The sequence below is a fragment of the Salminus brasiliensis genome, chromosome 23, assembly GCF_030463535.1.
Source record: "Salminus brasiliensis chromosome 23, fSalBra1.hap2, whole genome shotgun sequence".
NCBI lineage: Eukaryota > Metazoa > Chordata > Actinopteri > Characiformes > Bryconidae > Salminus > Salminus brasiliensis.
In genome coordinates, this window is record NC_132900.1 from 7821740 (window position 1) to 7840768 (window position 19029).

Consider the following 19029-nt stretch of genomic DNA (forward strand, 5'->3'; position numbering starts at 1 on the left):
ATCCTCACAGCAATACCCCTGCAAAATCTAGTAGAAAGCCTTCTTCCCTGGACAGTAGAGGCAGTTACTTCAGCAAAAGCAGGATCAACTCTTAATACCCTTGATTTCAGTAGATTCAGTGAACATAAGGCTTGTGGCACAATACTTTTGATATTCCTGACGCCTTGACAAAAGTAACAATTCTGATTTCAATGATATTTTATTCAAAAATAAAACAAAAACAAACAAACAAAAAAAAAAAAAAAAAAAAAAAAAAAAAAAAAAAAAAAAAAATCACATCAGACTCCTGTTTGTTTTTTTGTGTACTTGTTTGTATTACTGAGGCTGTGCGCTTGGGAATAAGAGGGCTACAGAGTTCAGGTTCTACCAGGAGGAATACGAACCACTTGGAACCACTGACAGCTTTGGCTTAGTTATGAAAAAAACCCCATAAAGCCCCACTCATTTCTAACCTGTCGGTGTGAAATGTCAGGTCAACCTCAAGCACACATACAATTGTGGTCCATCCTGTGTCTTCACCAGAGTAACAGTGATGGTGGAGGGAGGGAGGAAGGGGTCCATGTCAAGGTGTGTGGGTTTGGTTTCCAAGTAAACTGAAAGCAGCCCTTTAAATAGTGGCATAGTTTTCTTTCTAGAAGGTTTTTTGCTGTTTGTATGCAATTCTATCTAATTTGACAAGAAGAAAATAAAAACTGTGAAACAATCATTTTTATGGTGAAGGTACAAACGTTTTCGTAAAGAGACGCAATGCTATTTTAGCTAACAAGCATACATACTGTATATACAAGACTCAAACTCAGCATCTTTAAACTTTGGTGCTGGTTTTCCACATACAGATGAAACTGCCAGTTGAAGTTCTCCATTGAAAATCACTAGCCGATCGGGACTTGGCTTAACTTGCGTGAGCAAATCTGGCTTTCTCTGAAAAAAGTCCTGGAATACTGAAGTGAGGGGATCTGCAGCCTTGCAATGCAAGTTGGCACGGAGATTTTATGTCTGCTGTTTTGCATAAACCTCATTTCATCTCATACATATTCAAATATCCTTTCGGAAGCAGTCCACAATTTCTACATTTGGAGTGCTGGACTATAAATAAATCAGAGCTGCATAAATTAAACACTTCACGATTAAAAATTTCTGATTAAGGCAGTTGAACGAATCGCGTTTGAGACCATTTCCCTCACTGTGGCGTTTCTGCTGGAGGGGTTGATGGCCTCTTGATATTATTGCTGCTAGTAGTGAAGTTTCATCATTCCATTAAAAAGCAGAGCTGGCATCCTCGTCATGGCACTGTGGGTACCAAGCTGATGTGTAGAGTGGATCTGAATAGTTGCTGCTCCACTGTCCCAGCATGCAAGTGGTGCGATCCACTGCGTTATCGATGTCTGAGGTCAAAAGTCACGTCTCGGAGGTGGCAGGAGTCCACAGGAAATTGCCACTGTCCTCTGTCAAAACTGGCCCTTACTCCTAAATAAAAGAGACAGACAGTCAGCGTAGCCAGGCAAATACAGTGAAACAACCCAATGTAGTCCGCACACACGGCTTGAATACCAGCTACAGAGCATGCTGGACAAAACTAAAGGTTGCTTATTCGTGAACCATTTACTTCGGTACGAAAGCAAGAACGATTAAAGGAATACTCCCGTTTTCATACTAGGTTTATACTGTGTAACAGAAAATACAGTGACATACGGGCTGAACAGAGCAGCACTACTGAAAATCACGGGGGCAGCGTAGCCAATAGCATATGGCATACGGACATGACAAAAAAAATAAAAATAATAACCTTATGGTGGCATAAGGGGTAGTGCTAGCTTAGTGGTTAGAGCACCAGACAATTAATGACAAGGTTGTGGGTTTCATACCTGGGTTCAGGGACAAGCAAGTCTCTTAACCCACTCTACTCCCCAAGATGCCATTGCGTTAGCACTCTGAAGCAACACCATAAACAATGCTTGTGTTGCTGTAAACAGTTTATTTTTTTTTTTTTTTTTAAAAGAGATCTAGTTACACATATGCAACAATTATTTATTTATACCGATTTACAGCTTAAATGACACTAGAATCATGAAAAGAATTTAACACAGACAATAATTAATGGGAGTATTCCTTTAAGTGCTTCAAGACCAATGCCACAATGTACAAACATACATGGATCCTTCAGAGTCAGGACTCAGATTAGCAGTCAAAGACTTAAGAATGCACATACAGACACGTGTCTCTGCACACACAAAACACCACATCGGCACATATTTACATAGACACAACAAGATTTAGGTTTGGCAGAAGATCTGGAAGGCCTATTATTTTCAGATCGTAGATAGAAGTCATGTTGCCCTCATCCGTGCAGTGTGAGAGGGATGCAGAGGTTTCATTCCAAAGCCAAGAGATGAATATGTTAGTGTGAGTCCAAAAATAACACACAAACACAACAGTTTTCCACTGGGATACAGGAAAGATGCAGCAGGATGAGCAGAACGTAAAGAGAAGACATAAATACTGCCAGAAAATAAAAGCTTCTTTGTGAATACCATGCATTCAGAATCCTTCAGAATCCAAAAGATAGACTTGTGCATGCATACTGCAAGTGTTACAAGCCCTACAACACCAACACCACTTTCCTCTAGAAAGCACACTAAGTACTTGAATACAGGAAGACATTTTGCTTGAAAGAACTTGACTTACAGCAGTACTGACCTACATTATTACTGGCTAATCATCAAACTAAAATGAAATTATATATGAAATATAAAGGCATCAAAGATGGAAATCTGAAATACATCATGTATAAGTGCCAACAGAACGTATGATCTTGGGATAATCTGGGGAGCCTCCACATGCTATTTCTCCAGGCATGTATGTTCTCGGAATTGGAATAGTCCTCATTGGTGCTTTTTCTAATCACCCATATGGACACGTCTCAAACATGTCTGAAAATATTGGATTGAACGCAATGCTGCTGATAAAGTGAAACACAAGACATACTTCGTTCATTCCAGTAAATGATAACTAAAAAATGCAGATTTTTAAAAAGTCTTTAAAAGTTGGCTAGTGAAGGTCAGGCAGAAATTGCAGAGAAACTATTCAGCACTCATCATTTCAAGTAAAAGAAATAATTTTACCATAACCTCTTGATGACAAATGGTGGACTTTTGATGATTGTTTAAATAAAAAGTGCTTTCTGATGGATAAAATGCTTAACTGGAAAATCTATAGAATAAGGAAGCTTTTGTATCTTTCCTTAATGTGTAAGAGCAGAAAATAGAAAGGGGAAATAATGCTATAAAGAGAAAGCACTGTGCACTGCAAGTTAGCCTAGCTGTTGACAATAACAGCCTTGCACCAAGACGGACACAAACGCACACAAAGCCATACACAGCCAAAGAAGCACAGACTGAACTTAGCATGCAGAGTCCAGTGTGTAGCGGACGACCTACAGTCTCATGGAGGCACAGCTGCGTCCCTCCCTTACCTGCGTCACTGGCCACCTTCGCCAGGTGAGATATCCGTCTCTTTATGAACCACTACTTTGGTGACCGACATGTCTGGGTGCTGCTCTTTAGCCTCTTTTATAGCCTGAGCCAGAGCCTAGCTCAGAGCAATCCCATGCAAGAGCGCCAGGGGGAGACAGAGGACACAGGGCACATAGGAGGATTATCAGAATCAAGCAAGGAAGAATAAAATCAATCAATCATTAAATTAATGATACATTGTTAAAGTGGTGCTTAAATTAAACACTGCACTATGCACATACACTATATGTCCAAATGTTTGTGGACACCCCTTTTAATACATTCAGATACTTTAAGTTGTACCCAAATGCACACACCGCTGTCAATAGAACAGGACTCTCCGAAAAACATGAACCTATTGGCACCAGGCCTAATAATACTCTTGTTGATTAATGCAATCAAATCTAAAATCTAGTAGAATGCCTTCCCTGGACAGGAGAGATAGCCTCTTAAACAAAATCAGGATAAACTGGTTTAATACTTTTAAGAAACAATGAATGAGCATGTGTCCCAATACTTTTGTCCATATAGTGCATTACAAACCATGATTACAAGTCAGCAGTAACCCAGATGATTCAGAGCAAATAATGAGTAATAACTGGATTACAACTGCGATTAGTAAAGATTAGGAATCTGGTAGGTTTATTTAAAATGTTAGGACACAAGCAGAGTCAGGAGGTCAGTTCTGCAGGAAACCGTCAAAATGTCCAATCATTACTCCTGATACGTTACAATGGCTCTCGCCAAGTCCCCATCGGTCTAGAAACCTTAAAGCTGTTCATTCCAGCACTGTACTGGTCCAATGCAAGAGAATGTTCTGAAAAACCTGAAATCACGGTCACTCTGTCTCTCTGAATAGAGAGAGCCTACAGTACAATGCAGGCCAGACTGGGCGAGTATAGAAGAGTTAGCCGGCTTTAGTACCTGGTCATGATCAATGTTTGCATCTCCTGTGATGACAATTCTCTTCTCAATCCTCGTCTCTGAGATGCCTCCCTTCACCGTCTGGGAGATGAAATGGGATACAAATGTGGAGAAAAGAACGTGTCCTTTAGTGCATGAAGCCATCACACAACGTCACTACCAAGCATACAAAAATCCACAGGGCAGCGAAAAGCAACCAGTAAGATTAGTAATGCATGGATGGAGGATGGATGAGTAGAAGGACGAGCAGGTCGGTGAATGGATGAATGAATAAATAAGAGAAATGACTGAATGGGGTTAACTCACAATGATAATGCTACAGGAATGCAATGCAGAAGACAAAAGACCAACATTGTGTTTGCATGCAAATGATCAGTATGATGGATAAAAACGATCAGGTTTTTGATGCTCATTCTCTATATTACTATGAATGAGGTAATCAAGATTTTAGATATTACTCAACTTCATTAAGGGAAGGTTTCCCCAGACAAGGATTAAGCCTAGTCCCAGACTAAATGTCATTCGGAGTGGATTCATTATAAAGAAAAATATAGTCCAGAATTAGACTTAATTTGGGAAACCAACCCTAAAGGGACCAAAATGCATAATCATCTCTGGGCTGAAATCTGTAAAAATCCCACACTTGCTGTTTAACTGTTTATGGTTGACATGAGAATAACGGCAGGAGAAAAGAGTGAGGTCAAAACAGTCCCAGAACCACAACTACAGAACTCTGATGAAAAGGCAGGCTGGTAAAAAAAAAGCATGAGCAATCAAGCATCCCTTGTGTGGCTCACTGACCTTTGTGATGTGTGTGGTGGTTGTGGTGCTGTTGTTCTCAGAGGTGATGGTCTGTGCACTCATCAGAACTCCAGGGTCTGTGTCACCATTGGCATCAACCTTTAGATTTAGCCACATAAAGAACAGTAATTAAGAAATCCATAATTCTGTACAGACATTGTACCACAATGAATGTATATTAAATGTAAAATCATCTTGTAGTCCAAATATGTAAGATCTAATCTAGCGAACATGTTATGAATGGTAGGGCTGAGCGATCAATAAAAGTATTTATTTGTAACACCAAAAACACAGCATTCAAGTAGCAAATATCTAACAGTGTATCCAAGTAATTTGTTTTTCATTTATTTACGCTCCTTTAATTTCAAGGTTTTTATGGCATAATGTGCACAAGACTATACTCTGTTGTTAAATAGCACACAGATGGTAAGACAGTCATTTTTAATATATTGTATAAGATGGTTTAGAGTAAATGTTGATATTTATGATATACTGTCCAGCACAACATGTGCTGTACATGTGCATCTATCCGCACTTTCAACGACTTGAAATTACTCAAATAAAGTTTAATTGTTAAATTAAACTGTAAAAAAAAAAAGTTAAATTGTTACAATACCAACAAGTAACATATCAAAATATACTTTTTGGCAAAAACAACAATAATTCTGGGCCTATTTACATGTGTTTTTTATCCTGATTCTAGTTTCTGGATCTACTTTGACCAGATTCTGTTTGCATTAGTCATTAAAATGTGCCCCCAGTGTGACCAGATGAGATCCAATTTTACTTTGTAGTACAGCACAAGCAAAATCTGAACGTGACCGATCAGCAAAAATGCATGTTAATGCCAGGTGTAAACAGGCTCAATTATACTGGTACTTGTAATGGTAATGATGGCGTACCTCAGCAGATTCGTATGTGATAGTCTTGGTCTCGGTATGAACTACAGGCACCTCAGTGGTCATCACCGTCTGTGCTGGCTCTTCTGTCTGCTGCAAAGATTGTGGAAAACAATCAGGGACTGGAAGCAAGAGGATAACTTTAACATACACTCATAGTAAAATCCTAAAAGACTGTTTCTGGAACAGTCAAGGTTATTTTAAATGTTTTCCGATCCAAACAAGACTATTTCCATCATTTTAGAAGGCACATAAAGACAAAACACAACACATGCCACGCCATGCACCAAACACAAAAACACACTATAACCATGCATAAAATACCATGCCTTTGGCAATCTATTACACAGTGAATGTGACAATTCAATTCACAGTGACATCAATGCACGTTCCTTCTGAAATGTATACAAATGTGTGTGGCACAATCACATCTGTGTTCATGCAAACATCGACACTGTGTAAAGAAACATCTGGTGACTTATATTTCCTGATTTATAATGAAATCAGAGTATCAGGGGTATCTGGTATTAGTCAGAGCTGGTGCCAGGCATAAAGAAAGATTCTGTGAATGGTTAGGTCACCCAGGTCCCTCAGGGTTGGGTTACCTCTGGGAGAGGTATGGCAACTGCACTAGTTGTGCCCATTGCCTGCTTCATCTTCTCCACTTTCTGAGAGACCTCTTCCACTTCATCCTCATCTTTCGCTCCAAATTCTGAATCAATATCTTCATCCTGTTCCTTTTCCCAGGGCAATACATATGCCTCCGAAGGTATGGTGGTTCCAGCTGTTTCTGAACTGCCCTCTTTTATTTGGGATTCTGGAGACAAGTGTTCTTCCACAGCAGCCTCTTGAACTTCCTCATAGGGTGGTACAAACTGCACTGAAGTGGTGCAATTATTCAACCTTGACCGGTCACTTTCATCATGTGTGTCTACACTTGCTTGTTCTAGCACATCTGTAGGTGAGCGGAGATAATGAACAATCACAATCTCCTGATCAGGGAGCTCTGAGCTTTCAGCCTCTTCACAGATTGACCTCCTGGTAGGGGTAGAGCTTCCAGAACTTGCAGACTGTTCCTTCTCCTCCTGGTTCTGGTTCTCCTTACTGCTCTCAGGACAGACATGTCCTTCTTCAATACTGGGAGTCCACAATGTCTCATATTCCTGATTCATGCATTCACTTTCATCAGGAGAGGCTTCTACAATCTCGTTGGTATCTCCCTTCAAGTGTTTTGCCTTGTCTTGTATTTCCTTTGAAACCTTCACCACCTGATCACAGAGCTGAACAGCAGCAGGTTCTACAGTGTCCAGGTCTGCAACCTTCACCAAAGCCTCAATCTGCACAGCACTTTTGGCTTCACTGACTATACCTTCAGTCTCTACTTCTATGTCTTCTTCCTCCTCTATAACAGTCTGAGCAGGGCACTGATCCTCCTCAATAAGGGTCTGAGCAGGACTCCCATCCTCCTCAATAAGGGTCTGAGCAAGACTCCCATCCTCCTCAATAAGGGTCTGAGCAAGACTCCCATCCTCCTCAATAAGGGTCTGAGCAGGACGCTCAGCTTTCTCAATAAGGGTCTGAGCAAGACTCCCATCCTCCTCAATAAGGGTCTGAGCAAGACTCCCATCCTCCTCAATAAGGGTCTGAGCAGGACGCTCAGCTTTCTCAATAAGGGTTTGAGCAAGACTCCCATCCTCCTCAATAAGAGTCTGAGCAAGACTCCCATCCTCCTCAATAAGAGTCTGAGCAAGACTCCCATCCTCCTCAATAAGAGTCTGAGCAGGACGCTCAGCTTTCTCAATAAGTGTTTGAGCAAGACTCCCATCCTCCTCAATAAGAGTCTGAGCAGGACGCTCAGCTTTCTCAATAAGCGTTTGAGCAAGACTCCCATCCTCCTCAATAAGGGTCTGAGCAAGACTCCCATCCTCCTCAATAAGAGTCTGAGCAGGACGCTCAGCTTTCTCAATAAGCGTTTGAGCAAGACTCCCATCCTCCTCAATAAGGGTTTGTGCAGGACGCCCGTCGTCCTCAATAAGGGTTCGAGTGTCCTCAGTAAGGGTCAGAGGAGGACTCCCACCCTCCTCAGTAAGGGTCAGAGGAGGACTCCCACCCTCCTCAGTAAGGGTCTGAGCAGGATGCTCAGCTTTCTCAATAAGCGTCTGAGCAAGACTCCCATCCTCCTCAATAAGGGTCTGAGCAGGAAGCCCGTCGTCCTCAATAAGGGTTTGTGCAGGACGCCCGTCGTCCTCAATAAGGGTTTGAGTGTCCTCAATAAGGGTCTGAGCGTCCTCAATAAGGGTCTGAGCGTCCTCAATAAGGGTCAGAGGAGGACTCCCACCCTCCTCAATAAGGGTCAGAGGAGGACTCCCACCCTCCTCAATAAGGGTCTGAGCAGGACTCCCATCCTCCTCAGTAAGGGTCTGGGCAATAAGCACCAGTGCAACATTACTCACCCCAGGTGTAGCCTGCATAAGAGCCTCCTCTGCAATGTGCACCCGAAGAGCTTTACCAGAAGAGGGTGCCATTGCAGCATTTTCATTACTCTCGTGGTTTCCGCATTCCTCAGTCAAACCTGGTGTTGAGCTTTCATTTTCAGTATGCGCCAAATCTGCAGTGATCTCACATTTCAACTCTGAGGGCACGCCTGCAGATGCTGTGGTCTGCTTTCCCAGTTCCTCTGGCACCTCCTCTTGTTTGGACAACCCTGCAGTGTTGTATACTTCCGCTTGAGTGTCTGGTGGCAACAGTTCTTCAGTTTTGTATACAACAGTGCATACAACCTCTGGAACCTCCTCACAGGGGGGTAAAGACTGCACTGCAGTGGCACACATTTCTAATTCTGAGAACTGGATTTCATCATTTGGTTGTTCTAGCCTATTAGTAGGTGCCAAATGAAGAGGGAGTGAGGCACTCTGTCTACCAGTGCTTTCCTTATTCTCTAGAGTTTCAGGTGTCAGTGTATTCATAGAGGCTGCTGATAACTCCTCTTGAACCTCAATATCAGATGACTTGACCTCCTGAACCTCATAAGGTGACATCTTGTCCTGAGCCTCGTAGGGAGGGGACTTCGCCTCCTGAGTCTTGTAAGAAGGTGACCTCTCCTCCTGTGCCTCATATGAAGGTGACCTCTCCTCCCGAGTCACATAAGAGGGTGATATCTCCTCCTGATTCTCGTAAGAAGGCAACTTATCCTCCTGAGCTTCACAGAGAGGTAACTTCTCCTCCAGAGTCTCGTAAGAAGGTAATTTTTCCTCCAGAGCCTCATTCGGAGGTAACTTCTCCTCCAGAGTCTCCGAAGAAGGTAATTTTTCCTCCTGAGCCTCATTTGGAGGTACCTTCTCTTCCAGAGTCTCATAAGAAGGTAACTTTTCCTCGTTAGCTTCATATGAAGCTTGTTCCTTGATATTCTCCCCTGCTTCTTCCTCCTCTAGCACCTCCTGTATAACTGCAGTCTCCTCGCACTGGTCACCTAAACTCTGTGAGAGGTAAATGACACTTTACACCATAATCTCAGGACTTCTACTGTAAATGACTGAGGCACACAGCATAGAAACACACTATGCAGTGTGGATTGCAGAAAAGCACTTGAACCAGATAGATTTCACTGATCTGGTGTCTTGTTCAGACAAGACCTATGCTGTATGCTGTCGGGGACATTCTGAAATGCAAGCCATTTATACTGGGAGAAAAGGAAAGAGATGGACATGGATTACGAGAACAGACAGAAGACGGTAACATTTTTTATGTGCACTAGCAGGAAATGGTGAGGATAAGCTCTCATCTCTTATAGTCAATCAGACTATTTGATTACTTTGTACGTTGCTTCATCTTTAGCGGAATCTTGATAAGGTTAAAGTCTTGCTTTGGTGTGCTATCTGGTTAGTTATGGTGGCTGGTGACATTGCCTTACTGAGCTCAGAGTCTTGCATGTTGTAGACAGTTTCTATCATACTGGTCAATTTGTCCCAAAAAAAAAAATCTATGTCTTGCATGCAGAAAGGTTCTCTAAGGTTCTCCAGACAAAATGCAACCAGTGATATCCATGACAATTTCATCACATGGCTTGTTGTAAGGGTTTGGAAAAGTCATGGGTTCAGTCGCAGCTGAAGTTCTCTTGTTGGCCTTGATCAGGGCAAAAATACTATAAATAGACACATGCACCCACCTATCCCACATAATATATATTTAATTGACCCAGCATGGCATAATCAGCCGAAGAGAGGAAATTCGGTCTTAGGATTTTTTCACATCATGTTCCAGAGGATTCTGAACCACTGTCTAAACATCATGACTGGTTATGGCTAAACTGTTTTGGAAACATAAGCAGCACTATCCATCTTAACAGTGCACTTTTGCTTTTTGCTTTGCAGTTAGCTGGAGCTTTTCCAGGGGATGGAATTATGAAAAATAATAAACTCAGTTAAATATAGCACAGCACTTAAGAGAAAGATAACATTTCTGCTCTATATCTAAAAATATCTGTAGACAGAGAAGCATGTATTCCTCTCCCCCAAAAAAAAAATCCAGACATCAATATGATATCACGCTAAAACCATTCTGTGGTTTTTCAATGACAAACCTAAGCAAACTGTGGGAACCGGGGGAACTTTAGCAGCTTTCCTCCCCCACAGTGTCTGGATAACACTACTTCCCATTCCAGACATGGCCATTAAACGAAAAATTCCAAACACAAACATCACAAAAGAGCAAGGCCACGGAAACTAGCAGTGATGCAGAACACATCATGCCCGGGCAGTAAAATAACAGCTAAGACTTTACCTCAGTTGAGTCAACCTCCAGAAGCTCAGGCTTTTCTTCTGCAGTCTCTTGAGGAGGCTCTGGTTTGGCATCTTCTGCAGTCTACAAAGAAAGAGACAGAAATTAAACCATATGAGAAACATTCGAAACCTTTAAGCACATACAGTTTACTTTAAAACTGTTAGTTCTGGCTTAGGTAAATGTGGCCCTCATGGAGCATGGGACGTGGGAAGAATCATGCAGGCCACAGAGGACAAAAAAAAACAAACAAAACAAAACATAAAAACCAAAGGAAAGTGAATTAAAAACTCACAACAATGGACTAAACAAGTCAAATCTTGTTTCCAAAAACATCTAGGCTGATCTGCTCATGCCAAGCTTGTTAATCAGCTTAAGCAATAAACAAATACTTACTTAGCCACAGCTAAGCCTCTTTTAGAACGACAAATTAACAACCAGCGGCAACTTACTTACAACAGAGTCAACAAATCAAAGTAAGCAACGGCAACTCATATTTTCATACTACCTTCATCACAGAGGTAGTAACAACACCCCATCTGTAACTTAATAGCACAATCTCTATAAAGCCAAAAGGTGCCAAAGCGCTCTACATCTACAATTCTAGATCAGCTACTACAGTGGTCTATACTGGCTCTTTCACACAGCATGCATGTGCTGGACTTTCAAGTGCAACACACGCTAGCTGGGTCTTACTTCTGGTAAGGATAAGAAAGGTTCTATCATGGGTGTGTCGTCCCGTCGTAGAGAGCGAGCAGAGGAAGAGGGGAGTCTCTTCTCCCATTCACTGTCTCCTGACCACTTGGGCCTGGTCTCCAAAAACAACTTCTTCAACTCATTGATGTTTGTCTGCCTCTTGAGATGCTCCTCCAGGGTGTCAGTCTCCTGACCCGCCAATCATAGCACATGGACAGGAGGAAGAAGTGAGGCACGCAATTTTATTTCTTATTCATATTCATATTTCTGATATACTTTTTTGGTATTTTGAGTAATTCTGTGGTTCAGCAGGAAAACACAATCTATTACTTTAAAATGTGTGAAAAATATTCTTAAAAATGACTCCTATTTAAAAGTAATGCATTTGTTAGAAGTTAGTACTGCCAATTAACCTACCCCTTTGTAGCTCCCCCTATCACCAGCTATGCCCCTGACTGTAGGAGGGTAGGGACCTCCGGGCCATAGTGGAAGCCACTCAAAGCCCTGAATTATTTATATTTATTAGGGATGTGCCAATCCGATCCAGTGAATCGCAAGCATACTTAATGAATCTGGCATTGGCTATTTTAATCCCAATCCTGTTCTGATGCTTTATTTTATGAACAAATTATGAACCTTTACAAAACTATTAAAGAAATGCTATTTTTCTGGTGGGAGAAGCACATGTTTTTAAACCAGCACTGAACACAAAGTGATTAGACTGCAGTGTTTTAAAGGAGCTGGGAGCTGAATGGTCAGGAAGGTGAGTCAGACAGGATTCTAAGATATTAAACACACTATTAAACAGTCATTTCAAGAATCAGGTCTCTGCTGAACTAAATCAATCAGTCTAGAATACTCAGTATCGGCTGATACTCGGTATTAAGAGATTCATTCAGAGGGCAAAATAACTTGATCGGGACATCCCTAATATTTATATCTCTATATCTTGTTGCGGTCACACAAAACCCTTGTATCTCTAAAACTTTCAATGAAAGTCAATGTAAAAACATTTTTATTCCAAGCCATTTTGTAGCAATTCTATTGGTTAATTATTTGTTTATGTCCCTTTCTATTCATTCATTTCTTCTACCACACACACAGGTTAAGAATTTGCTCAGCAACATCCATGCATCATTAATCTGTCAAACATAAATAAATAAAAGCTAAAATATGTGTGTTTCATGCAAACGAATGATTCTACAGCACTCCCAATTCCCAACAAACAAGCAGGATTTGTCCTCAATCTATTAATGTTAGAATCTGTTATTCAATGCTGTATAATACAATCCAATAGGAACACTCATTCACTAATTTAGTAATAGGTGAAGTTTAGCTGTACAGTCTAAACCTGTCCATTAACAGCTGTGCTGCTCACTTTATACTCTTATATTATTTCACCCCATGCATGTGAGCCTTCCTTGAGGTTTAACAACCCAACACTCGCAATCTCAGTCACTCACTGTAAACGTCGGTACTTTACAAACCTCCAACATGAGATTACTGTGTTTGATAAAGACATTGTCGCCCTTTATCCGTCTTACGAAACTATTCTGGGAAGAGACATGGAAGAGTTATGAGAAAGTGTCTCTTCCAGCGAGAAGAACGCTGTGTTCAGCCCAGGAAAATAAAATAAACTCAGAAGTGCAAACAACAACAAACAAAACAAGATACCCCAGCCACAAATTTTACATGCAGAGCAGCATAAAATAAAAAAGGGGTTTGATGGCAAATAACTGTTGAAACAACAGTGGCAACAAGGCAACATTATTATGTGACAAGAGCATCCATTATCTATTATTACATCACTGCATAATTAAATAAATAAACTGCAGCATGGGGGGGTATTATGACCTCACAACAGAGCACAGTCACACTGGCCAATATGACATCACAATGGAGTAACACCAAAATGGCCAATATGGCCTCACAATGGAGTTCAGTCATACTGGCCAATATGACATCACAATGGAGTAAAACTAAAATGGCCAATATAACATCACAGTGGAGTACAGTCACAATGGCTAATATGACATCAAGAATGGAGTACCTGTGCCATCTCTTCAGACTCTTCCGGCTCAGACTAAATGCCAAAAGGTTAGAAATGTTGAGAAGGCAAAACAATGGTTAACTCACACATGATCTCCATAATTTTCATGTGGATAAATGCCCCGTAGGAAATGTCAGATCATCTAATAATTTGTTCCTTCCTAGTTTGCTGATCGTAGATTCATATGTTGGTATTAAACACAACTAAAGCCTGCAACACATCAATGCACACACACCTCAGTCGCTGTTGACTCGTCATCACAACCAAAGTCTGTCTGCTCACTGTCCGTCTGGCTCGCATTTGACAAAAGCCAGAAGAGTTTCCATTGGAAAGCAGCATTAAAAGAAAAAAAGGAATTACGTTACACTTCTGGTTCTCAGGATGAAAGATGCTAAAGGTGGAACAATACAAACAGGGATGCAGAACTGTACGAAGAGGTAGGTGGCAGAGAATGGAAACCTTCCCAAAGAGGATACATAAAAATGGATACAATGAAAACCAAAAAACCAAGAACAAAATGTTTGAAAGAACAGGACAGTTAACAATACGATTAAGATTTTCACATCCTCGTTTTTGCTCTGGTCAGAATCAGTTTACAAGCGTGTAAACTTAGAGCGTTTTCCCCTTGGTGTGTTTACACAGGGAAAAATCCAAGTGCACCAAAATGCCTCACAACAAACCACGTGTGAACGTTCTCTCTGCTTATTGGTTAGAACTGTCTGGGGCGTGAGCAAGAAGATAAATACAGGAAGAAGGTCTTTTGTTCTGGACTAGTGCAGATTTCTGAGCAGCAATAGCAGAGATGGCATTTGTTCATAGCTGTAGTAATTATCTGGGCAACATGTCAGGTTAAACTGGACGCCTGTTTAGCTTAAACTTGCAGAGTACACCTGATCGTTGGGTCGGATCTAGGTCATGTCATGTTCTCACCACAAACTATCCACTCCAGAGTTCATCTGGGACCGGGCCAAGACCACCAAGAGTGTGGTTGTTTTGGTCCACATCAGAGTGTGTTCACACCTGCCTATATGAATAGCACCAAGGGTGAAAATGAACCAGAGTCTGACTTTACCGGTTGCAGGTGTGGAAACGCCCTCAAATATGAAAATGAATAACCACCCATTTTAAATTCTGAGGAAATATATTAAAGTTGCTGTCACACTGCAACCTTTGTCTCCAAAAAAAGAAAACTTTAAATGGAAAATGTACTTTTAAGTGTCAAGGGACTTTTGAAGCATTTCTATTGGTCCATTAATCCCTAGAGTTTGACACAATGTAAAGAACAACCACATTCAAAGACTTTGCATGGCAACAGCACTAAATATCTGCTGCATGGTTGACATGCACCACCCAAATAAACCATGTTCTCTGTGATGCAGAATGGTTTGCAGACGTAATAGGATACAGATGTTTGTTTTGTGCTGTTGCCACCGTTAATACTGTAGTTGACATATAAGCAGACAATGCTCGGTGGCCCGATTGTGGAAAAAGAGGTATAAAGAGACATCACACTTAATTGCTCGGCCTTGCAGAAAAACAGCCTCACAATTAGTTGTTTCCATTGGCTTGGTTTTCTGGCATGCGGTCCAGAAGTTCCAGTGACCGTATATCCAAATAGACTGAATTACACACAGCGTATGTTGCCATTGACATGTTGTCTTAAGTATACAGACTGTTTGGAGTTTCTGCAGACGGTCTCATGTTTACGTAGACTGTGTTAAGTTTATACAGACTTAAAAATAACTGATGAAAGTGAAGGTTTTTCAGAACGTCTACCGATATGGAGTCACTGATATGAACATTCCTCAGTCATGCAGTGGACCAGTTGGTTATGCAGCTCTTTCAGTGCTTATGCATGCATGACTGGTAGATGGCACTGTATAGAATGGTGGAATGTGTACCAGCACATGAAGAGCTTTCAACAGGATGACACTGATGGGTCTGAGAAATGATTCAAACAATGTTCGCAATAATTAAGATCAAGACAGATGTTTCCACATGGTCCAACAAATAATAAACATTTGGACACACCTGATTTTACATGTATACTGTTCAGAATTCTAGAGATTTAAAGACCTTTTTTAGACCTTTTAAAATAAATAAATACATAAATAAATAAATAAATCAATATAGCCCATATAATATAACGCAGAAACGAGGTCCCAGCATGCCAAGCTACTTCAGACTTGCTAGTGAAGTATCCCAGGTGGCTCCTTATAGAACTGCTTAAGACAGTGTCAAGAGCAAAGCTGCACCAAGACAAAGAAAGGCTACTTTGAAGAACCTACTATGTAACACGTTAAATAAATCTAAACTTTGGACCACTGAAAATTCCATATATGTTATTTCTATGCCTTAGTCACACTGTGTTTTAGCTGCAAATTTCCATGTGCAAATTCCATGCATGAGGTTCATTCATGAGATTTGCAGCGGCAGGTGAATTTTGCGTACTTCTGGGTGAAAAAAGTTCACCTGCGAATAGAGTTCAACTTTGGTGAACTTTAAAACGCAAATTTGCTTCTCTGACCAATTTACGGTCTCTGCTCTGTCTGAGTCAACATGGAGGAAGCGCTGACTGTTGCAGTTTTAAAAATGGATGATATTACACTCTTTTTGTGTGGATTGCAAAATACAAACACCAGCAAGAGGCGGCATGGTACCAAATCAGTCGGGAGGTGGGATTAGAAGTTATCTTTCCTTCTGAGCTTTTCCGCGTTAGCTGGTTTGTGAAACTGCTAAACCAAAATGGTGCACTGTATTCACAGCTGATTTCCGGTCCCGTTCAGAGTGACCTGGGCTTTACTTTTGTGTTGTATCATGTAGATAAGCGTAGTAGTGTATACTGGTGATGCTGCAAATTAATGTTTGTTGACTTTTAACCTTTTCCATATATTAACAAATCCCTCCACAAAAGGCCTTTGGTGACAAAGTTTACTGTTTTTGAAAACTAAAAAGAGAAACATTTATCCGTGTAAAAAGCTCCTTGTCTGGACACGTTTTCATGTGGTCAGTGGTCAACACTATTATTACATTAAATACAAATAGCATTTACATTAAAACATCCTCAAAGCTCTCCTTCTTTCTTCAAAATGAGAACTTCTTGTTACTTTTTACTGTATTTATTTTTGCCTGCATCTGTTTTAATTTGACCTGGAAGTTTTCCAGTAAAACTCTGATATTTGGGCCAGCCCTAGTGATTTCAAAACCAGTGTGTAGGTGTGTCCAAACTTTTCCATACATACATACAAATATACAATGACGCACACAAAACAGACCTCGTCGTCTGAGCTGTCCTGGAAGGTGTGTGTGAGCGAGGCGCCAAGCAACGCCGCCTTAGGCTCCAGGTAGCAGAGGCAGAGCGCCAGCGGAAAGGAGAGAGTGAGCGCATAGGGCACTGAGAAAGAGGTGGACAGGAGAAAAAAGAAGATGAAGAGAAAGCAGGGCACGAGCGACGGAGACTTGATGGGCAGGAAGTGCTGGAAGCTCTCAGGCAGGAAGTTGAGCTCGGACAGGTCGGGGAAACTCAGGTAGCCGTCGTCGTCCAGCAGCGAGGTCAGGTCTGGTAGGTGAAGGGAGAAGGAGAAGAGTGTGCCTCCTTTTTGACGGTGGTTCTGGTCCAGTCTCTGTTTGCGGGCCGACAGAAGAAGAGCACGCTCTTCCAGCAGGGCGGCGGCGCGATCGGCCCGTGCCTGTCGCTGCTGTTGCTGCTGGAGACCTGCAGCGCTTTTGACTGGGCTCACTGAGGACGCCCGCTTGCGCCCGCTTCCCCTGCGTCTCCGACGCACCTTAGTGGAGGAGACCGGTGAGGAAGGTAGGGAAAGTTCCGACCCCAGACAGGGTGAGCGCTGACGAGGAGCAGCGAGGGAAATGAGAATGGGGGAGATGGTGGGCAAAAGGGCCCGTTGGAAGAGCATAAATGGCAGGTGGACAATAAGAACGAATGGGTGTATGAACACGGTGGAGGATCGGAAAAAGGGCAGGGAGGGAAAGGCTAATTAGTCAAACACATCAATACAAATACTTCTGTACAAGAGCTTGAAATTTTTGTCTAAAACCGAAAGGCCCAGACTACTCAACGGCTTGATATGGGTCGATGTTGGTAACCTGAATTTTTCATGTACATATTAGTCAAGGCTGAAACAACCCTTAAAAAGACATGGGATTAACTATGATCTCGATTAGAATTCAGTAAAACAAAACAACAACAACAAAAAAACTAACAAAAAAAAAGCAGATATTTCAGTGCAGTATCTCAGCATCACCTAAGCATTTTGATGGGCTACAGTCATCTTTGCTCTGCTACAGTAGGGTGTGTGGTGAATTTTGTCATGTTAAGTCAAGCTTCGATTTAAAACCTGGTGCAGACACTCTTTTGCTTTATTTGGGTTTGTACAACAAGGATGAAATTGGCTGGTGTTTATTTTGCAGTGACACGGTGAGATTCACTGTTCCCGACTCACAATAAGAAATCAACAAATTGTGACTCAACAATTTGGGACAATCCAGCATTCTTACCTTGACAACAGGAGTGGGAGCTGCTGGTTCGGATGTTTCTGCAGTAGGAGCAGTAGTGTTTTCTTCTTCTGCAGCTTTCTCTTCCTCAGCCTTTTTCTCTGGCGTTACCGTTGTGATGAGAGTACCAGTGGTAACAGGTTTAGAGTTCTTCATCAGGTTATCATTGTTGGCCATGGCTGGTGCTGGAAGAAAGCAGTGTGTGTTTAGGATCTATAGGTGAACACTGTTCCACTTCATGAGGAATGTAAATATCTGACTGCTTGCAGGTTCTTTTCTCAGATAAACAGGAAAGTAAATCCTGCTTTGTCATTATTCTGTGCTTATATCTTTCGCAAATAATTCTGACCGGCTTGTATTGAAAAATGATCCTTTAGACTTGATGGCAAGGCTGACTACATACTTGCGGCTCTATTTATAACTGTGCCTGGCAATTGAGACTGTTACCACTGGTGAGGGTTGCATGCCAGATCTCGGGTTCTAGATATAGGTGACTTCTCCACAAGTCAAAAATGGCTAGGATATGATTTCCACAGAATTAATAAAATGGCACAATGACAAACTACACCAATAAAGTAATGAGTCTTCCCCCTCTGGAAGACACCAAGTACTAAATGACATTATTGGCTAGTATGCCCACAGACGAAGGAGAAAAGTCTTAATGTAACAGTACAGATTAGTAGTAATTCATCAAACTGTTACAAATTTGGGCCAAACTTGTGTACTTAATGTTAGCAAAACATTAATGCATCAGCCATAGAGAGAGAGAACTATATGTGCAAAGGAACAGCATGCCATTAGTGATTGCTTGGTTGCCTTTATATCAGCCTGGAAATCTCCTTTTACAGAGGCTGTTAAG

The 19029-nt window shown here is 41.5% G+C and overlaps 1 protein-coding gene across 12 annotated transcripts in view; it reads right to left on the reverse strand.

Moving 5' to 3' along the window:
- Positions 1–278: 278 nt before the first annotated feature.
- Positions 279–19029, reverse strand: part of epb41l3b (erythrocyte membrane protein band 4.1-like 3b) — a 54200-nt gene continuing 35449 nt past the window's right edge. For 5 of the 12 annotated variants that reach the window (XM_072668646.1, XM_072668643.1, XM_072668640.1 and 2 more), the window contains 10 exons: positions 18174–18355; positions 16934–17503; positions 13894–13947; positions 13659–13691; positions 10916–10996; positions 6140–6229; positions 5238–5336; positions 4437–4517; positions 3473–3588; positions 279–1467 (listed from right to left, as the gene is read on the reverse strand). In XM_072668646.1, the coding sequence (XP_072524747.1) occupies positions 3478–3588; positions 4437–4517; positions 5238–5336; positions 6140–6229; positions 10916–10996; positions 13659–13691; positions 13894–13947; positions 16934–17503; positions 18174–18355 (1301 nt within the window). In that variant the 3' untranslated portion in view covers positions 279–1467; positions 3473–3477. The other 7 variants (XM_072668641.1, XM_072668645.1, XM_072668647.1 and 4 more) reach the window with 7 other exon arrangements.